A 16,151-nucleotide genomic window follows, 5' to 3' on the forward strand; every position below is an offset into this window, starting at 1 on the left:
GGTTTGAAGGTGCTGTCAGGATTCAGAGGAAGAAGCTGACACTGACCAGACAGACTCATTTTGTGTTTGAGTGGAATTTATGCATCATATATGAGGTGTACGACTATGCAACAGGCTATTGTTTTAAGGGTTAATCCTCTGTTAACGTGGGGCCTTTTTCAGGCTTTTGTTGCCCAGAAAAAGGTACCTGGACTGTCCATAACTCTTCGTTTTTATTTTCTCATATTGTCCTAATCCTAATTGTCCAAATTATTATTACTCTAATTATATTACAATTTTTATAACCATTTCGTTACTATGAAACTTAAAAATTTAAAAACAAGTGATTGGCATTTTTCACAACTGAGTAGGGAAGTTGCACTCATGAGGGGTGGAAGCTTGGGAGAGGAGAGGGGCTGGGTTTGAGAGTTTCTTTTCCTTAATTCACCCTCCTAATCCTTTTCTTTCCGATGCTGGTTTTGAGGGCAGGGTTTTGCAGTGTCAGTCTTTGGAGGCCCTCAGTTCCAAAGAGAAGGTGTTCACTACAGCAGTAAGTGGGTGACACTGTGCCCATGCCTCTGTCCCATAAAGAGCAGACAGTGAACATTCAGCGGGTGCTGAACATGCACTCCCACAGTCCCTTCCTCATGGATGTTTTCCTTGAGTAGTGTGAGCCAGGCTGTGAGAAAAGGAAAGGGTTTTGCCTGAATTTTTTGGGAGCTCCAAGTTCTCTCCCATAATTGATCACGTGAAATCACAGAGCAATGACCTCAATGCACAATTGTCAGGTATTTGTGTAGCTTAAATGGAGGTGAAATTTTCCAATATGATCAAACCTCTGGCTCAGAATAGGCTTGACTGACATCCTCTATCAACAATGAGTAAAACCTATGCTGGAAAAATGAAAGCTGCCCTATTTCCCCTCACCTCTTCCCCCTGCAACCTGGAATTACCAGGAATATAATCCACATGACCAGAAGACATGATGTTGGGGATGATTTGGAAGAGGAAAACACATTTAGAGCAGAGCAAACAGAAGAGGGAAATAGCATCAAACATATGTGAGACTCAGCTCTAGCAAGTGATAATTATAATGAATGTAGTAAGCTCGTGGGAAGGCAATAAGAAATTAATATGCGTAGTGGCATTAAAACTATTTAAAAATAATGTAACAGCTGTGAAAATAAGTTGCTTAATGAAAACAGCTCACTTTTCTACCCTGCAAGTATGAGTCCATGGGGTTTGTGTCCTCAGTGCTGAGGTTTGCTGTAATTGGGAGCCTGTCTTTTCCTGGTCCTCACCAGGGAGTGCTTTTTTAATCATATGGCATCAAAAACTGTCATAGCACGTGTTTCTGGAACTGTATGTTAACCAGGTCTAGGCACTCTTGCCCCATAATCAAGTATGCTAATTAAGCTACCTATATAAAGAGCTTTGTTTAATATTGAAAAAGGTTAATAAGTCTCTGAGGAGATTTACTTAGCCCCCCCTTGGCCTCCATTTCCATGAGGAGTACCCAAAACTGCATTGAGCTCCATTACAGATGCCCTAAGACCCAGTTCTTGATGTTCAAGGAGAAAAACAGGTGCTGGCATATATGTAATTTTCTGGTGCTGGCATGGGTAATTATCAAAATAGCACATTAGCATGAAAAATGTCAATGCAACTCTCAGCTCCACGAGCTCTGCCTTCCCCACAAAGTGCTGTCTGCAGACCTATGTAAGGATGATGGCATTACACAGCTTTGCAGAATTCCTTTCTTCACAAGGACTGGCCTGGAGAATGCCACAAGCTCACAGATCCCCTGTGTCGTCCCACCAGGCATTTTCCACGGTGGGATTTGGGTTTGGAGATGGGGTGGAGGCAGCACCTCAGCTCCAAATAGCATTGGGAGGGTGTCAGGGGGCAGGAGAGCTCCTGGAAGGTGGGAGGTTTGAGCTGGCTCTGAGTGGGGGCTCAGCCTGGCATCTGCAGGAGCACAGAGCTGCAAAATTGGCTTTGCACACGCTTTGCAGAGCAGCTGATAAAATCTCAAGAAAGAATTTGATGTCTCTTTTAAAGTGTGTTTTCAGACACTAATATCAGTGTCACCTCCAAATATGCTCTTTTTTTTTTCTCTTCTTCTTCTTCTAAGGAGCTGATTTTCTACTTACTTTGCAAATTGATAGCATAAATTGCAGCCTGTTTAGTGACATGTTACCAAATAATTTTACTCTCATGAAAAATCACTTTGAACGGAGCATATCAGTCACACATGACAATCTCTTATCTCCGTGCCTTCCCATCTCCGCCGAGTAACCTGGAAATTGCATTCTGTATTTGTTTAAAGGATGCCTGCACCTACACGTGTGAGCACAGGCAGCTTGTTTTGCTGAAGGCATCTAGAAAAATGTTGCTGGTAGCTCCAGGAGGAGCTGAGAAGCAGGAGGGGATGGTGTGAGTGCTGGTGTGAAACGAGTGTTAACCGGGTGTGAGTAGTGGGAGAATCTGTCAGCACTCCCTGTCTGTGTTATTTTAGGGCTGCACACTGCACCTGAGGGCAAAGTGGGACTTTGGGCCTTTTTGGCTGCTGCTTCTGTTCAGTGATAAAACAAGAGGAACAGAGGAGAAAAATCTGTCCGCGGTGCTGGGTGTAGATGGCACTGTTTGGGGTTGGGAATAGCCATAAACATTTAAACAGGACACATTTAAATGTCACCAGTTCCTTTTCCAGAACATATCAGCTCTGATTTGTTGGGAGCTGTGGGACCAGTCCCACAGACTTATTGCAAGCACCAATTACTGGCTAAGGAGATAATAGGCTTAATTATCCAGACTCATTTTCCATTATGATTTAGGATGTCACTAATGCACATTCTCCTGCTGCATTACTGAGACTGTTTAGTTATTTTAGATTTTGTGGCTCCTTTCCTCAAACATCTTAGTGCTGAGAGCCTTCAGATAGTGGAATTCACCCCCAGACTTTAACCCTTTGATTTCTGCCTACACATTTTCATTTGGCCTGAAGAATAGATCTGATGGTCTGGGCTATGATGGGACACTGCAAAATGAATGGCTGAAATACCTATTTTTTCAGATTATGTTTTTTAGCCCAGGTAATTTTTAATTCTGGCTCCCATCAGATTTGTAGGAAGAGTTTGTCCACCACTGTTGAGAAGGGAATGGCTTCAGAAGGAGGGCCAGGGCTCCATGGCACACTTTGGGATGAGCAGGAAGGCTTTGAATTGATGTTGTTGGGTTTGGCAGCAAAAGTGCAGCATTAAGGTGGATCAGTGAAAATGAAGGATTAGATTTTTTGTATTTAAATTAAAAGCAAACAGCAAACTAACTAAATGCATCCATCCAAAATTCAAATTGGCTTGCAGGGAGCCTCAGTTTAATGGAAACACTTCAGTTATGGCTGGGCTGTGGTGCTTAGGAAGCTTGATTGAGATGAAGCTGACTTTGAGAGATCTATGCTTGTAATTTCAGCTAAAATTTAGATCAATTTAGCTTAAAAAGCTTCACTGTAACCTAAATTCCACTAGTGGGAAGATATTTCAATATAGATTTCACAAAACTTCTCTAAGAGAAGTTTAGGCAGTTTTAGAAGTAGAAAAAGCTTAAAAATCAAGTATCATTTTTTTTGAACACTAAAAGTCTTCTGTTACCAAGTCAGAGAAAGAAGGGGGAGAATTTCCTAGGAAAAATGGATTAAATACCAGTGCCTGAGTGATCTGTCCTGATTTAACATTGATGATAATGCAGATAGAAGCAGGACTCTTTTCACAATTATAGAGATACTTATTGCACCATAAAAACCTGAAGGAATAAAGCATTAGCCATTCTCCTCATTTTCTGGATGCAAGCCAATTTATAATCCATATTCTTGTCTTTTTTTTTAATGTAACTCCAATTCTTGGTGCTGCAATTTTTTGGGATCTCACGGGCAAATTCTTTGGGTTGCACATGGAGTTCCTCCAATTTGTTCATCTGATGTTTATAAAAGTGGGGATGTAAGGGGCAAAGGTGGTTTGTGTTCACCACCGAGCAGAGCTGTGCTCCCTCCCTTCAGAGCTGGTCAGTTCTCTGGAAAGCATGGATTTCTGTGGGATTGAATGCAATGAAAAATCCTGGCCTCTTAAATCTTCGGAGGCTCCATCAGCAAATATAAAAACATCAATTTCAGTGGAGAATTGCATGTTCAAATCAAATGAAAGGATACGGTTTGTTGAGAAGGGATTTATTGGGCCTGAATATATTTTCTCTAGCCAAGATAGCTTCTCCCATGTGGAAGTCATGAGAAAGGATCTTCTTTTATTTCTTTTTCTTTTCAGATAGCTCTGATTAGGCACCTAATGACAGTTGCCATTCTCTGGTCAATCTGCTGTAATTCGATATTAGTGGAAAAATAAGGCACCTTTTTCCTTGCTCTTTGAAGATGAAAATGAGCCTTCTTCACCTCTTTTCTTTCACTCAGAGGTTTTTTTTTTTTTTTTGTGTTGTGTGTGAGTTTCTTGGTTGGGTGTTTTTCCTCAGAAGATGAGCTGCTCTTTGGAAACAACAGTCTGCAAAGGAAATATATGTGTGATCAAAGCCCTCACCAATTACGGAGTTATTACTCTTTCTCCTGGGCTTTTGAATAGGAACTCGGTGTCCCTGTCTCTGTCAGCAGAGCTCGTGGCAGTGCTGCAGTGCCTGACATTTTCTGTCCTGGAACCCTTTGCAGGAAATTCACAGCGATCTGCTCTGCCAGGGCTTTGCTCATATTAAGTTTAATTGTAACTCCAGTGTTGTAGATCCTAATTGTGTCTCTCTGCTATTGCATTCAGGCACATAATAGACCTGGGTGGCTTGTGAAGATGAATATAAATTCATTTTGTAACACAGCTGTGTCAAACTACCCGCTGCTGGCTGAGGCAGATGTGACTCTACGACGACTGTGGTATAAACCCTCTGTAATTCCCCAAGGACAAGAAATAATAAAACTTCCAATGATGATTTTAGTGATGTAGAATCGTGTTAGGGGGTACATCTGGGAGGAGAGGCAGTTCAGGAGGGGCTGCTCACCCATGTTTTTTCCAAGAAAGGCAGGACCATCCCCAACTGGTGCTTTCCAGGCTCTACCTTGAAAATCCCTCCTGGACATGTCTCTAGGATAAAGTGGCCCCTGTGAGGGTGTGCAGAATAGTTGTAGGGCTGAGCTGCAGGGAGGATGGCAATGTGTGCTGCCAGTTCCGTTCCCTCTTCCTTCATCATCTGAAAGAGCAGATTTTAGGAAAATGGCTGTTTATTCTTGTGCTTCACGAGCATTCTTTACCTTGTTTTTCCTCCCTTTCTTATACATGATCTAAAACCCTGAGCTGTTTTATCTTTCCCCAGAGAAATCCAGCAAATGGCTTGTGTTGCATCACCCATTATTAACACAGAAATAGATGAAACCACTCTATTTTCAGCTTAAATATTGAAGGCTGAGCACTGGGTTTCAACCATCTGAGTTTTCTTAGAGGTGTAGGTAAGTGAAATCTCCCCAAGTCTTGTTCTACAGGGGCAATGAGATTAACCTGTGACTGTGCAGCCAGAAACAAATTCCCCTGATTTTTTTAGATGTGAAGTAGCAGGAGGAAAATGATTCTTGGCTAGGAGAAGACAAGAGATGCAAATGGTCTGCGCGAGCTCTGCTTTTCCCAATAGTGGAGATGCCCTTTCCTCACCAGCAGTGTTTCCTTGGTCAGCTACTGTATTATGCAGCTCCTTTATTTTTGCCCTGCTCTTCTTTAGGTCTCTTCCCCCACCTGAAGGCACTGGCCAGGTGTTTTGAACCCTCCCTTACTGTTTATTTTGCAGGCACTCCCCGAGGGGCAGACGGCGTCCTGGGATACGGCCAAGGAAGACGAGAACCGCAACAAGAACAGATATGGAAACATAATCTCCTGTAGGTGTAAATTCACATTGGACTGGGCATCCTGGGGGATCTTACCTGTGTGCTGTGGAGAAGGGTGTGTTTGAGAAGCTCACCAGGAGCTGGCTAGCAATACTGAGTGTGTTCGGTCCATTTGTTGCAGGCTTTATTCCTGGGGTTTATTTTATTTCACGTTTTTTTAATCCTTAGTTTGCATAACATCCTTGCATGATGTTACACATTTTCTGCCTGCCTTCCTTCCTGCTTTAGGTTTGTAGCTCAAGGGCTAAATCCTTTTGTCACTTTTTATGTGATGATGTCCATTTTCTGTCTATTTTCACTGCAAACCCCAGAGCTTCCAGGGCCACAAAGGAGAGGAGCTGCAGATGGATCAGACTTTTAGCCGTGGCTCAGAGGCCAGGTTTTCTCCTTCCCTGTGGTCAGCAGCCAGTGGAGCAGTCACTGCTGGTCCCTAGAGCTGGTTTGAAGGGTGGGACAAGCTTAACTTCTGCCTCAGGATCATAATAAGGCAACTGAAAATGCACTAAAATGTCTTGGCTTACTCCTTTCAGTCGTCAGTTCCTGTTGGTGTTACAGGAATATCAATACATAGCAGAACTGCAGGGCAGGAAAGAGTCCATAAAACTATTTAGGACACCTTTATTCTTCAAAGCAAGACTAAACTCACCTTCCTCGTTTTTGTCAGATATTTGTGAAGCCTCCTCCAAAGTTTCTCTCCAAAACTGAGCTTTCCAGAAGCTCTCCAGACAGTTAACCAGTGTTTCATTATTCCTGATAATGACTGGGGAGAGGAGGTATGAGAATTAATTCTTTTCAAGGGCTGCTGAGCTGAATCAAGTTGGAGAAGCCAAGCTTGAAACCATCAGAATAAGAAATCAGAATATAAATGAATGTGCCATAGATTTTCATGACTGGGAAAATCTATACAATGCTCTGAGAGCCAAATTAAGTTGTGCTGAGTGATATATTTCATATTATATTTTTGTTCTTGGGTTAAAAATGTATTTCTTGTAGAACAGATAGAATGTACTAAAAAAATTTTTAAAACCACAAAAAAAAAAAAAATCACCACCAAAAAAGCACCAAAACAACACCTCAACTGACCCAAAAACCCAACTTCTTCATAAAGAAACATCAACTCACACATCACTACTCCTCTCTCTGAAGCCTTGAGATAAGTGATTCATGTGCCAGTTTTGGGGAATGACCTAGAACATCTCAGTTCAGGGGCCCCATGGTAAAGATGAAGGAATCTGGAAATGAAGATTGAAGTTTGTGAGCCCTGATGCGATCCCAGTTCTGCTGCTGGCTTTGTGTGGTTTGTGAAAAGGTCACCAAGTTCAGCAGTGTTTTTTATCCATGGGGAAATGGAAGTGACAGTACAGGAATGTTGCAATTAGCATGGAAGTTGTCTCCCTCAATTTCAGCTCCACCTCACCGTGAGCTTTCTGTGTCCCAGTGGCAAAGAGAGATGTCCAGACAGAGCCTCTGTTCACCTCTCCATACAATCAACTCCATTAAATGAGTCTAAAACAGATGAATCATCCACCTCTAGATTGAAAGTGGAAGTGCTGTGGTATGATATAAGGAAGGAAATGTGAAAGGATTTGTTTCTCTGTATTATTTTGAGGAAGCACTTGGCATAATTCAAAAGAGGAGGTGAAAAGAGGCAAAACTGTGCAAAAGCCTCCATCTCATTTCTGTTGAAGATGGTCATGAAGAAAACCTTGAACTCCAAGTGAAATGTGAGGAGTTCAAGAAGCAAAATCAAGGAAGATAAATGGGATGTTATCTAAAGAGAAGGTGTTCACAAAGACAAATTGTTGCCTAACGAAGAGTGACGTGAGGCTTTTAGCTCTAAATATAAATACAGCAGCCGTGCAGATAGGAGGTGATGAACTTGAATAAGGGAATGCAAAATGTAATCAGAGCTAAGGAACAAGAATCTGCACGGTGTGAAGTGTCAGTAAAGGAGCTCAAGTTTGAGGACTGTTGGGAAAGATTTGGGAATGGGGCTGAGAGGGTGGAGTGGGCTTTCTTCTCTTCAAATATTTATTGAAGAGGAGACAAGAGCTCTTTTAAAAGACGGCAAGGAGAATTTAGAAATATACAATAGTGATATTGAGAAGGCTTGGAAGGGAGAAGAAAAGAAGGATGCCTAGGGAAGGAGCATGTAATTCATCTGGTATTTTGTAAAATTATTTCAGAGTTATCAGCTGAGCCTGGAGCCAGACCTCACTGGTGGGTGAGTTGGGCAAACTCCCTGAGTAGAGTCAGGGCAGGAGCCAGAGCAGAGGATGGAGAGCAGAGCTGAGAATAGCAGGGCAGTGCTTCCCTCCAGGCAGGTCACGATAACAAATTGTGCTCTGTGGGTACAAACTGGGCAAAAGCCTGGCAGAGGAGGTGGAACACAGTTATACCCTGAGCTGTTTTGTTGTACTTCAGTTGCAGTGGCTGATGAAACCCAGAGCAGGCACTGGTTGCCCCTACCAGTTTATTTGGTAAAAGGCTGCATGTAGCAATTAACATTATTTATTTAACCATTTATCCCTCCTGTACAACAAATCCCCTGCCTTCTGGGGAGTGAATTGGAAAGTCAGGTTTTGATCTGACTTCTGAAGCAGCAGCTTCAGGGACTGGTGTTAGAATGTGGGTTTGTAAGCCCTTGCAGTGAGTAGCATTGCTCAGTGAATCACAGCAGATTAGATCTTGTCTTTACAGCCTCGTGGGTAACAGCACGCTTACAGGACTGTTTTACTGGCTCACTGCTCTCCCAGAGCTGCATTAACACCGTGCCTCTCTCTGAAAACCTGGATCACACTGCCAGCCCCAACACCTGCTCTTCTTCTTACATTTGCAAAGCAAAGCTGCAGACCGGCCTGAGAGCTGTTCATGCAGAGGAGGGGCAGGAGAACTCAAAGAGCTCTCCCAGCTTTCCATCATTCCCTCCCATCTGTAACAGTTTTTGGAGCAAGGAAGGAAAAGCTGGGCAGTGGATTTGGGGTCTGCACCACCACGGAAATCCACTATGGATGGTGGGAAGTTGCAGACAGACTTACCATGCTAGAAGAAACTGCCCTGCTTGAACCTTTTATTGTATGAACAAAGCCCATGAGCTTTGCTCCTGCACTTTTATAAAAGCTGTAAAAACAAAGAGAGTCGTGGAGATGCCAGGATTTTCTTTAGGGGACAAGCGTAGGCAGTGTACCCATTTATGTGCTGCAGCAAAATGATTTAATTCTGCTTTAGGGCCCAGATATTGAGAGCTTCAAAGAGCATCAGAAAGTGATTGTTGGGCGAGGGATGTTGAGCTGAATCTATTACAAGAGAAGGGAAAATGTCCAGAAGCTATATGGGACCTTTGGTTCTATTTGATTTCTCTCCATCTTGCCAAGATTTAGAGCCATTAACATTGTGGGAGAATAAAAGCTCTCAGATGAGAGCTGAGGATGGGAAGAGATAGGATGATGTTTTGCTTCTGCTGATGGAGAGAACTTTCTGTGCCTTTCTTTTTTCCCTCTATTTGAATTCTCATGATGGTCCACTAAAAACTGCAGAGCTGGTGACAAAAAGACAGTGGAGAAATTTGCTTTGTTTCCTTCATTCTCTGACTGCCATATGCTTTGGGTTGGAAAACTGACAATTAATCAGAGAATTTTGGGGTGGAAGAGATGAAGCTTTCAGCTGGCACACAGGTGGAGAGAACCTCTTGCTCACAGACAGGGATAAGAAATGAAATAAAAAAAAAAAAAAAAACTGCAAAGAATTCCAGACTTTGAGTGGGAAGGGACCTTAAAGCTCATCCAGTTCCACCTCTGCCATGGCAGGGACACCTTCCACTATCCCAGGTTGCTCCAAGCCCTGTCCAACTGGCCTTGGGCACTTCCAGAGACAGCTGGTGCCTGTGCTTGACATTTAGAATACAAATCTTAAATTTCCAGGCATTTTTATTCCATTATTTCTTCTGTAATTCCTAAACTCTTGCATGTCTGTGTGATATCCATGGAATTTGTGTGATATCCCATGGAATTTGTGTGATATCCATGGAATTTGTGTGATATCCATGGAATTTGTGTGACATCCCATTGAATTTGTGTGATATCCCATTGAATTTGTGTGACATCCATGGAATTTGTGTGACATCCCATTGAATTTGTGTGATATTCATGGAATTTGTGTGATATCCCATTGAATTTGTGTGATATCCATAGAATTTGTGTGATATTCATGGGATTCGTGTGATATCCCATTGAATTTGTGTGATATCCATGGAATTTGTGTGATATCCATGGAATTCGTGTGACATCCCATTGAATTTGTGTGATATTCATGGAATTTGTGTGATATCCATGGACTTTGTGTGATATCCATAGAATTTGTGTGATATCCCATTGAATTTGTGTGATATCCATAGAATTTGTGTGATATCCCATTGAATTTGTGTGATATTCATGGGATTTGTGTGATATCCCATGGAATTTGTGTGACATCCGTGGAATTCGTGTGACATCCCATGGAATTTGTGTGACATCCGTGGAATTTTGTGTGATATCCATGGAATTTTGTGTTATATCCATGGAGTTTGTGTGATATGCATGGCATTTGTGTGATATCCATGGAACTTGTGTGACATCCCATTGAATTTGTGTGATATCTATGGAATTTCTGTGATATCTATGAAATGTGTGTGACATCCATGGAATTTGTGTGATATCCAAGGAATTTGTGTGACATCCAAGGAATTTGGCCCTGGCAGGGTGTGATTCATCCCGCCTGGATGTTGCCCAGCTCTCATGGCACACTCCAGGGTCCGTGGGGGCAGAAAGGGGAGCACAGAGTGAGGATAAGTCATGGTTCTGTCCCAGAACTGGGGTGAATCTGCAGATTTGTGTGTGTTTCTCCACCCCTGAGTGGGGAGCCCTGGCAGGCACTCGAGATGAGCTGTGCAATGTTTCGGTGGCGAAAGTTGTGTGAGATCAATCCAGCGCTGGTGTCAAAATGAGACGTGGAGAAATTGCAATGATACTTCAAACGATCGCTAATGGGAATTTTGACAGGAGTTTAAAACAGTAACAGTTTTGTGCTAAAGTGGGAGCACAGAGCTTTTCAGTGAAATTCTTGTCATTTTTGAAGTCTGTTTTAAGACCAATTTTCAGTCAAACTACTCTTCATATAAATTTAGAGTTCTGCTAACTAGCAGAAGGAATGGAGTAAGCAGGGAGAAATAAAACCATTTACACATTTCTTAAGTTTTTTTCTATTTTTTGTGGTCCTGAATGCAACTTTTCCTTTTTTTTTTTTTTTTTTCCTGTTTACCCTTCATTTTTAATATTTTTAGAGTCCATTTTCAACACACAGGGATATAATGTCTGATAAATTTAGTGAAGAGTTGAGCAACACTTTCATTTCAGTCTGCCAAGAATTCTGTGTCCTTGGCTAGAGGAGTCCAGTGGATAAAGAGAAGAATCAGAAATAAGTTTTAACCACTGGGAGAAGAGATAATAAATGCATTTGCTGTTCTTTAAATAGCTCTTTAAAGTCTGTAGGCAAAAAACCCTAAGTACAAGATCCTTACTACTAAGAGCATAATAATTTGCCTTATTTTTTTTTTTTAGTCAAATCCCAAAGTTTTTTTTGTGGAAAAAAGCGATTTACAAGTGAACTTATTTTATGAACTTTTATCCAGACTGTTCTCCTAAACTTTGGAACAAGGTTAAAGAAACCATTAAGACATCATTAATATTTTCTGTGCTTCACATATACACAGATTTTTTTTTTCTGCTGCACTGTTCTCACTTGGAAGAGCAATAAATCTCCCTCAGGAATTAATCTCATTTTAGTAAAATACGCAATGAAATATTTTGAATTCTGTCCTCTGAAAGAAAAGTTCAGCTTAAAGCATTTTTCATTTGGTCCCAAAATATGATTAGAACTGAGTGTCTCATTTTAAAAACAACAACAAAAAAATAGCATTAATCTTCAGTTAAATTTCTTCATCCTTTATGTTTTTTTTACCATATTTGACTTTTAAAAAGGGGGGGGAAAGGAAAACAAACCAACAACAGTTTTTTGCACCTACAGAGCATCTTTTCCTTAGCCATAATTATCCATAATTGTCTGAAATCATGGAGCTGCTCTCAGCCTGCTTCCCAGGTCTTCCCCGTCCAGCTCCCTCTGGATGTATTTCATCCTGACAACTTTAACTTTCTGTCCAAAGAGTGGCACAAAGTGCTGAAACTTAATTTTGATGTTTGGCTCCATTAAATGAAGAGAGGCAGGTGCTTCCTCCAGGGTTATTCAGAGCCCTCCAGCTGCAGACATTGTCTGTATCCCTCATTAAAAAATGAACCTGAAATCCTTTTCCTCTCTCATTGGGGATGGTTTTGGTCCCATCATTTTTGGTCTCATCATTTTTTGGTTGCTGCAAACAGCATTTCATGTTGTTGCAATGAGTTGAGACTTCCACAGTGGTGTTCTCTTGGGAGGAGTCAGTAAATGTTCCCCTCCCAGGCATTTGCTCCGGGGTTTGCTTTTTCTTTGCTGTTGTTCCATGTGGCTCCTAACAAGTTTAGTTTGCTGCCTGGAATTGCAAGTGTGAAATTGTCTGTGGGAGTTTCCCTGTATTTCACCCACATGTCCGGTTTAATCAGCTCTCTGTCTGTCTCTGTGAATTGCTCTAAGTATAAATTCTTTTGTTGTCTGTCTAACCACATGATTTACTTCCACTCCTCGTGCAGCTGCCTTGAGTGCAGGTAATTGGGAACATCAGCACTTAGAGAAATATCCCCCCTTCCCTGTGTCCACAAAGGTTATATTTATTAATACAAATATAACAGAGCTTTTGATGGATTCATGTGCAGAACCTTCTTTGAATGCAGATATAGGATTTGATAAATGCAGCAATGTGGTTGTGCGTTTTTTTTAGGTGTATAAATCTCACCCAATGGCTGAACAGAGTGGAATCATTCCTTTACACAGCCAAATGAATATTTAATATATGTCCAAGTCTTGGTTTTCAGAACTGCTCCCACATCTGTCTTCACAATTATTATCCGATTCTACATTTAATTAAGACATGACTAAACCCCTTTTGACTGAGTTACTGCAGAATCACACCTCATATTTTTATGTTTCATTGCTATGATTCTTTTTAATTGAATGTAAATCATGCTCAGGCCTGTGTTCTGCAAAGTGCTGCTGAACATTAATGCTGCTCTGACTGAGAGCTATGCTCCATAGAGCTGGTAGGGAGGAAATAAACTTAATGGACTCGATATTATACTTCTTTTAAAAAATCATTTTAAAACGAGCACAGCATGGCCAGCAGTGACCCCCATAACCCAGTGGCCTCTGCCAAGCAACTGGCCCTTAGAAGCAGTTCTGCAATTAACTGCATGCCAGGGCTGGGATTGCCAGAGCAAATCACATCAGCAGCCTGGCTCTGGAGTATCTCCTGTGACAGAGCCCAGCACCAGCTGTTCCACAGAAAGATCAAAATATTCCCCTGGTGGAAAATCATGACATAATCTGCCCGCTGGGGTCGTTGCTTTCTGCGTCTGAGCTGTGGAGCATGCTGGGAGATGGAAAGATTGATCTCTGCTATTTTATTGCCTTATCTAAAGTAACTTTGAATCTCCTCAAAATGATGAACAGTTCTGATTTTGTTGGTTTTTTTCAACGCTGCCTCGATGCCATTTTGCTGCTGTGGGTTGCATAAAGGAATGTTGCTCTGATTTAATTCGTATTTCCTTCCAGTTTCTGGGTTTTTTTCCATTTCCTATTTGCAGATATATCTTTTATATCTCTGTCTATTTAATTTTATATCTCTGTCTATTTATATCTGTGATCTATTTAATTATGTCCTGGTCTTGTCAGTTTTAGCTCTTGCCTCAGTTTCCATAGATCAGATGAAGCCAAGGGAATTTGGAGCTTCCAAGCAGGAAAATGGTTTTTTTCATGGAGATACACCTTGCAAAGATCTGTCCCAAACCAGGTGACATTTGTGACCTGTCTCAAATCTCCGTAAGGATTATGGTGACAGAATACAGAGCATGACTAACTTAAGGATCTAAACATCACATCTTAAACACAAAACAAAGGGCTTTTAGCAACAGGGATACATGTGATGCTATTCCATTGTTGATTATTGTAAGTATTCAATTATTCAATTACCCTGGTGGGATTCTTGAGGCCAGGAGTTGCCCTTTGTGTGTCCCTTTCAGCTCAGGGTATTCCACAATTCCACCACACCACCCTTGCAGGAGCCAGCAGACGCACCAGAGCACTTAGAAACTCCTCTTTATCGTTACTGTCACTTCTTTTCCTTTCCTTCCCTCAGATGATCACTCAAGGGTGAGACTGCAGCTGCTGGATGGGGACCCTCACTCCGACTACATCAACGCCAATTACATCGACGTAAGGCTCCTGGACATCCCCCTGTGCCAAACCCTCCTGTGACAAGCCTGGTTATGAATTTGGTGCCTCTGACACAGGGACAGGCTGTGGAAGTGAGATGAGTGACAGCTGAGCGTTGTACAAACGCTGTGTTGTGACAGGGAGAAGGTTCTCAGTCTCCAGTTTATTTTGTCTGACCAATCTGGGCAGATGGAGATTTCCCGTGTTTGACAGATCCACCAGCAGAAGTGGGACGTGGGCTTAGATGATGGATGCAGAAATCAATATCAGCCCCTCACAATAGCATTAGTTGATATCAGAGACTTGCCAACTACTCACAAAGTTGTGGTGCAGAAGGCATGTATGTAAACAGATTGACTTTTTTTAAAGTGTTCTAAAATGACATTGGAAAAGCAGCCTCTGTCTCACACACAGTGATCCAATCTATGAGCATTTCTTCAACACAGCTCTTAAGTCACAGCAAAAGGAAATGTTTAGAATAGTTTCTTGAAAAGATAAAATATGCCCTAGAATTTTCACAGAGACAAATTCATACCTTTCTTCTTTTCAAACAAGAAGATGCCATGTTTTGCCTATCTGTTTTCAGTGTTACCCTCAGGTAACTCAGGATTTGTGTTTCTTTGTGGAAATTGTTTAAAAGTACCTCATTCCTGTCTTATCTTTGGCAAGAAGAGATTGTGTTATTCATCTGAAAGAGATGCTCTTACTAAAAATCTCTTAGGGTCAGCCCCTTCATTCATTCATTCATTCATTCATTCATTCATTCATTCATTCATTCATTCATTCATTCATTCATTCATTCCATAACCAGTTAATTATAATATACTACATAATTATACACTGTCCAGGGAGCAGTGGAAAGTATCAAATCCCTGGTGGGCTTTGTCTGAGCTGTGATTTCACAGACACTCATCTATTTCCTTTTTTTTTTTTTTTCCAGGGGTACCATCGGCCTCGCCATTACATTGCAACTCAAGGCAAGTTCACTCTTGTATGTCTAAATATTTGTAAACCCACTGCTGGCTTACACTGTTGTAGGAGCTTTTTGTGGGGTGACATCATCTGTTTTGGGGAACATCTGAAAATTTGTTATATGAGTATCACTGAAGGGGTGTCAGGGACAGATAAAGGTGATACAGAGACTCCATCATCAGAAGGCATGAAAAGACACTTTATTATTAGAATTTCACAGTTCTTATAGAAACAATTGTGGACCTAAGACCTGATTGGCCTTTAGGAATCTTCTGTCACCTCTTGGTCAAGAAGGGACAGCTCCTTCTTGTAAACATCTTTGACAAACAGAGATTGCTTGCCAGGTGTAGAGATTGAGATAATAATAGTTTTAATTCTGTCTCTGAGCTTTCTCACAGCTTCCCAGGAAAATCCTGGGAGAGCTGTGTCTCTCTCTGCTCAGAGGATATGTGATTACTACATATGGGCAAAAGAGGGAAGGATATAGAATTTTCCAAGATCTTTATGGCACTCAGAGTTAAAACCTCAGCTGCAGGAATAGAAAATGCCACAGACTTAGAGGTGGCAGCACAGCCTAGAATGTGTCATTTGTGCATGAAATATGAAAGGACAACTACAGGGGACTCTGTGGGTCTTGGGTTTACCCTGCTTGAGGAGGGCAGTGTGAATAAGGAGCAACTTATGAGCCTTTGAGGGGAGCTAGTGAGAAATGCATTTGAATATCAGTTTCTGTAAGTCACCTGAAGAGTTTCTGATAAGAAATAAGGTCAGGGAGAAGCTCTAGGCTGACAAACCTCTTGTGGGCACTGGTTGGTTGGCTATTGGAACCTGAAATTTTTATGGGGGAAGCTTCAGAAAAGAGCTAATTTCTGCATGTTTCCTT

The 16,151-nt window shown here is 41.6% G+C and overlaps 1 protein-coding gene across 5 annotated transcripts in view; it reads left to right on the forward strand.

Moving 5' to 3' along the window:
• PTPRT (protein tyrosine phosphatase receptor type T) overlaps positions 1 to 16,151 on the forward strand; it is a 493,222-nt gene that overhangs the window by 445,636 nt on the left and 31,435 nt on the right. For all 5 annotated transcript variants that reach the window (XM_063172177.1, XM_063172179.1, XM_063172180.1 and 2 more), the window contains 3 exons: positions 5,806 to 5,893; positions 14,220 to 14,296; positions 15,237 to 15,273. In XM_063172177.1, coding sequence (XP_063028247.1) covers positions 5,806 to 5,893; positions 14,220 to 14,296; positions 15,237 to 15,273 — 202 coding nt within the window. The remainder of the gene's footprint in view (positions 1 to 5,805; positions 5,894 to 14,219; positions 14,297 to 15,236; positions 15,274 to 16,151) is intronic.

The sequence above is a fragment of the Melospiza melodia genome, chromosome 19, assembly GCF_035770615.1.
Source record: "Melospiza melodia melodia isolate bMelMel2 chromosome 19, bMelMel2.pri, whole genome shotgun sequence".
Taxonomy (NCBI): Eukaryota; Metazoa; Chordata; class Aves; order Passeriformes; family Passerellidae; genus Melospiza; species Melospiza melodia.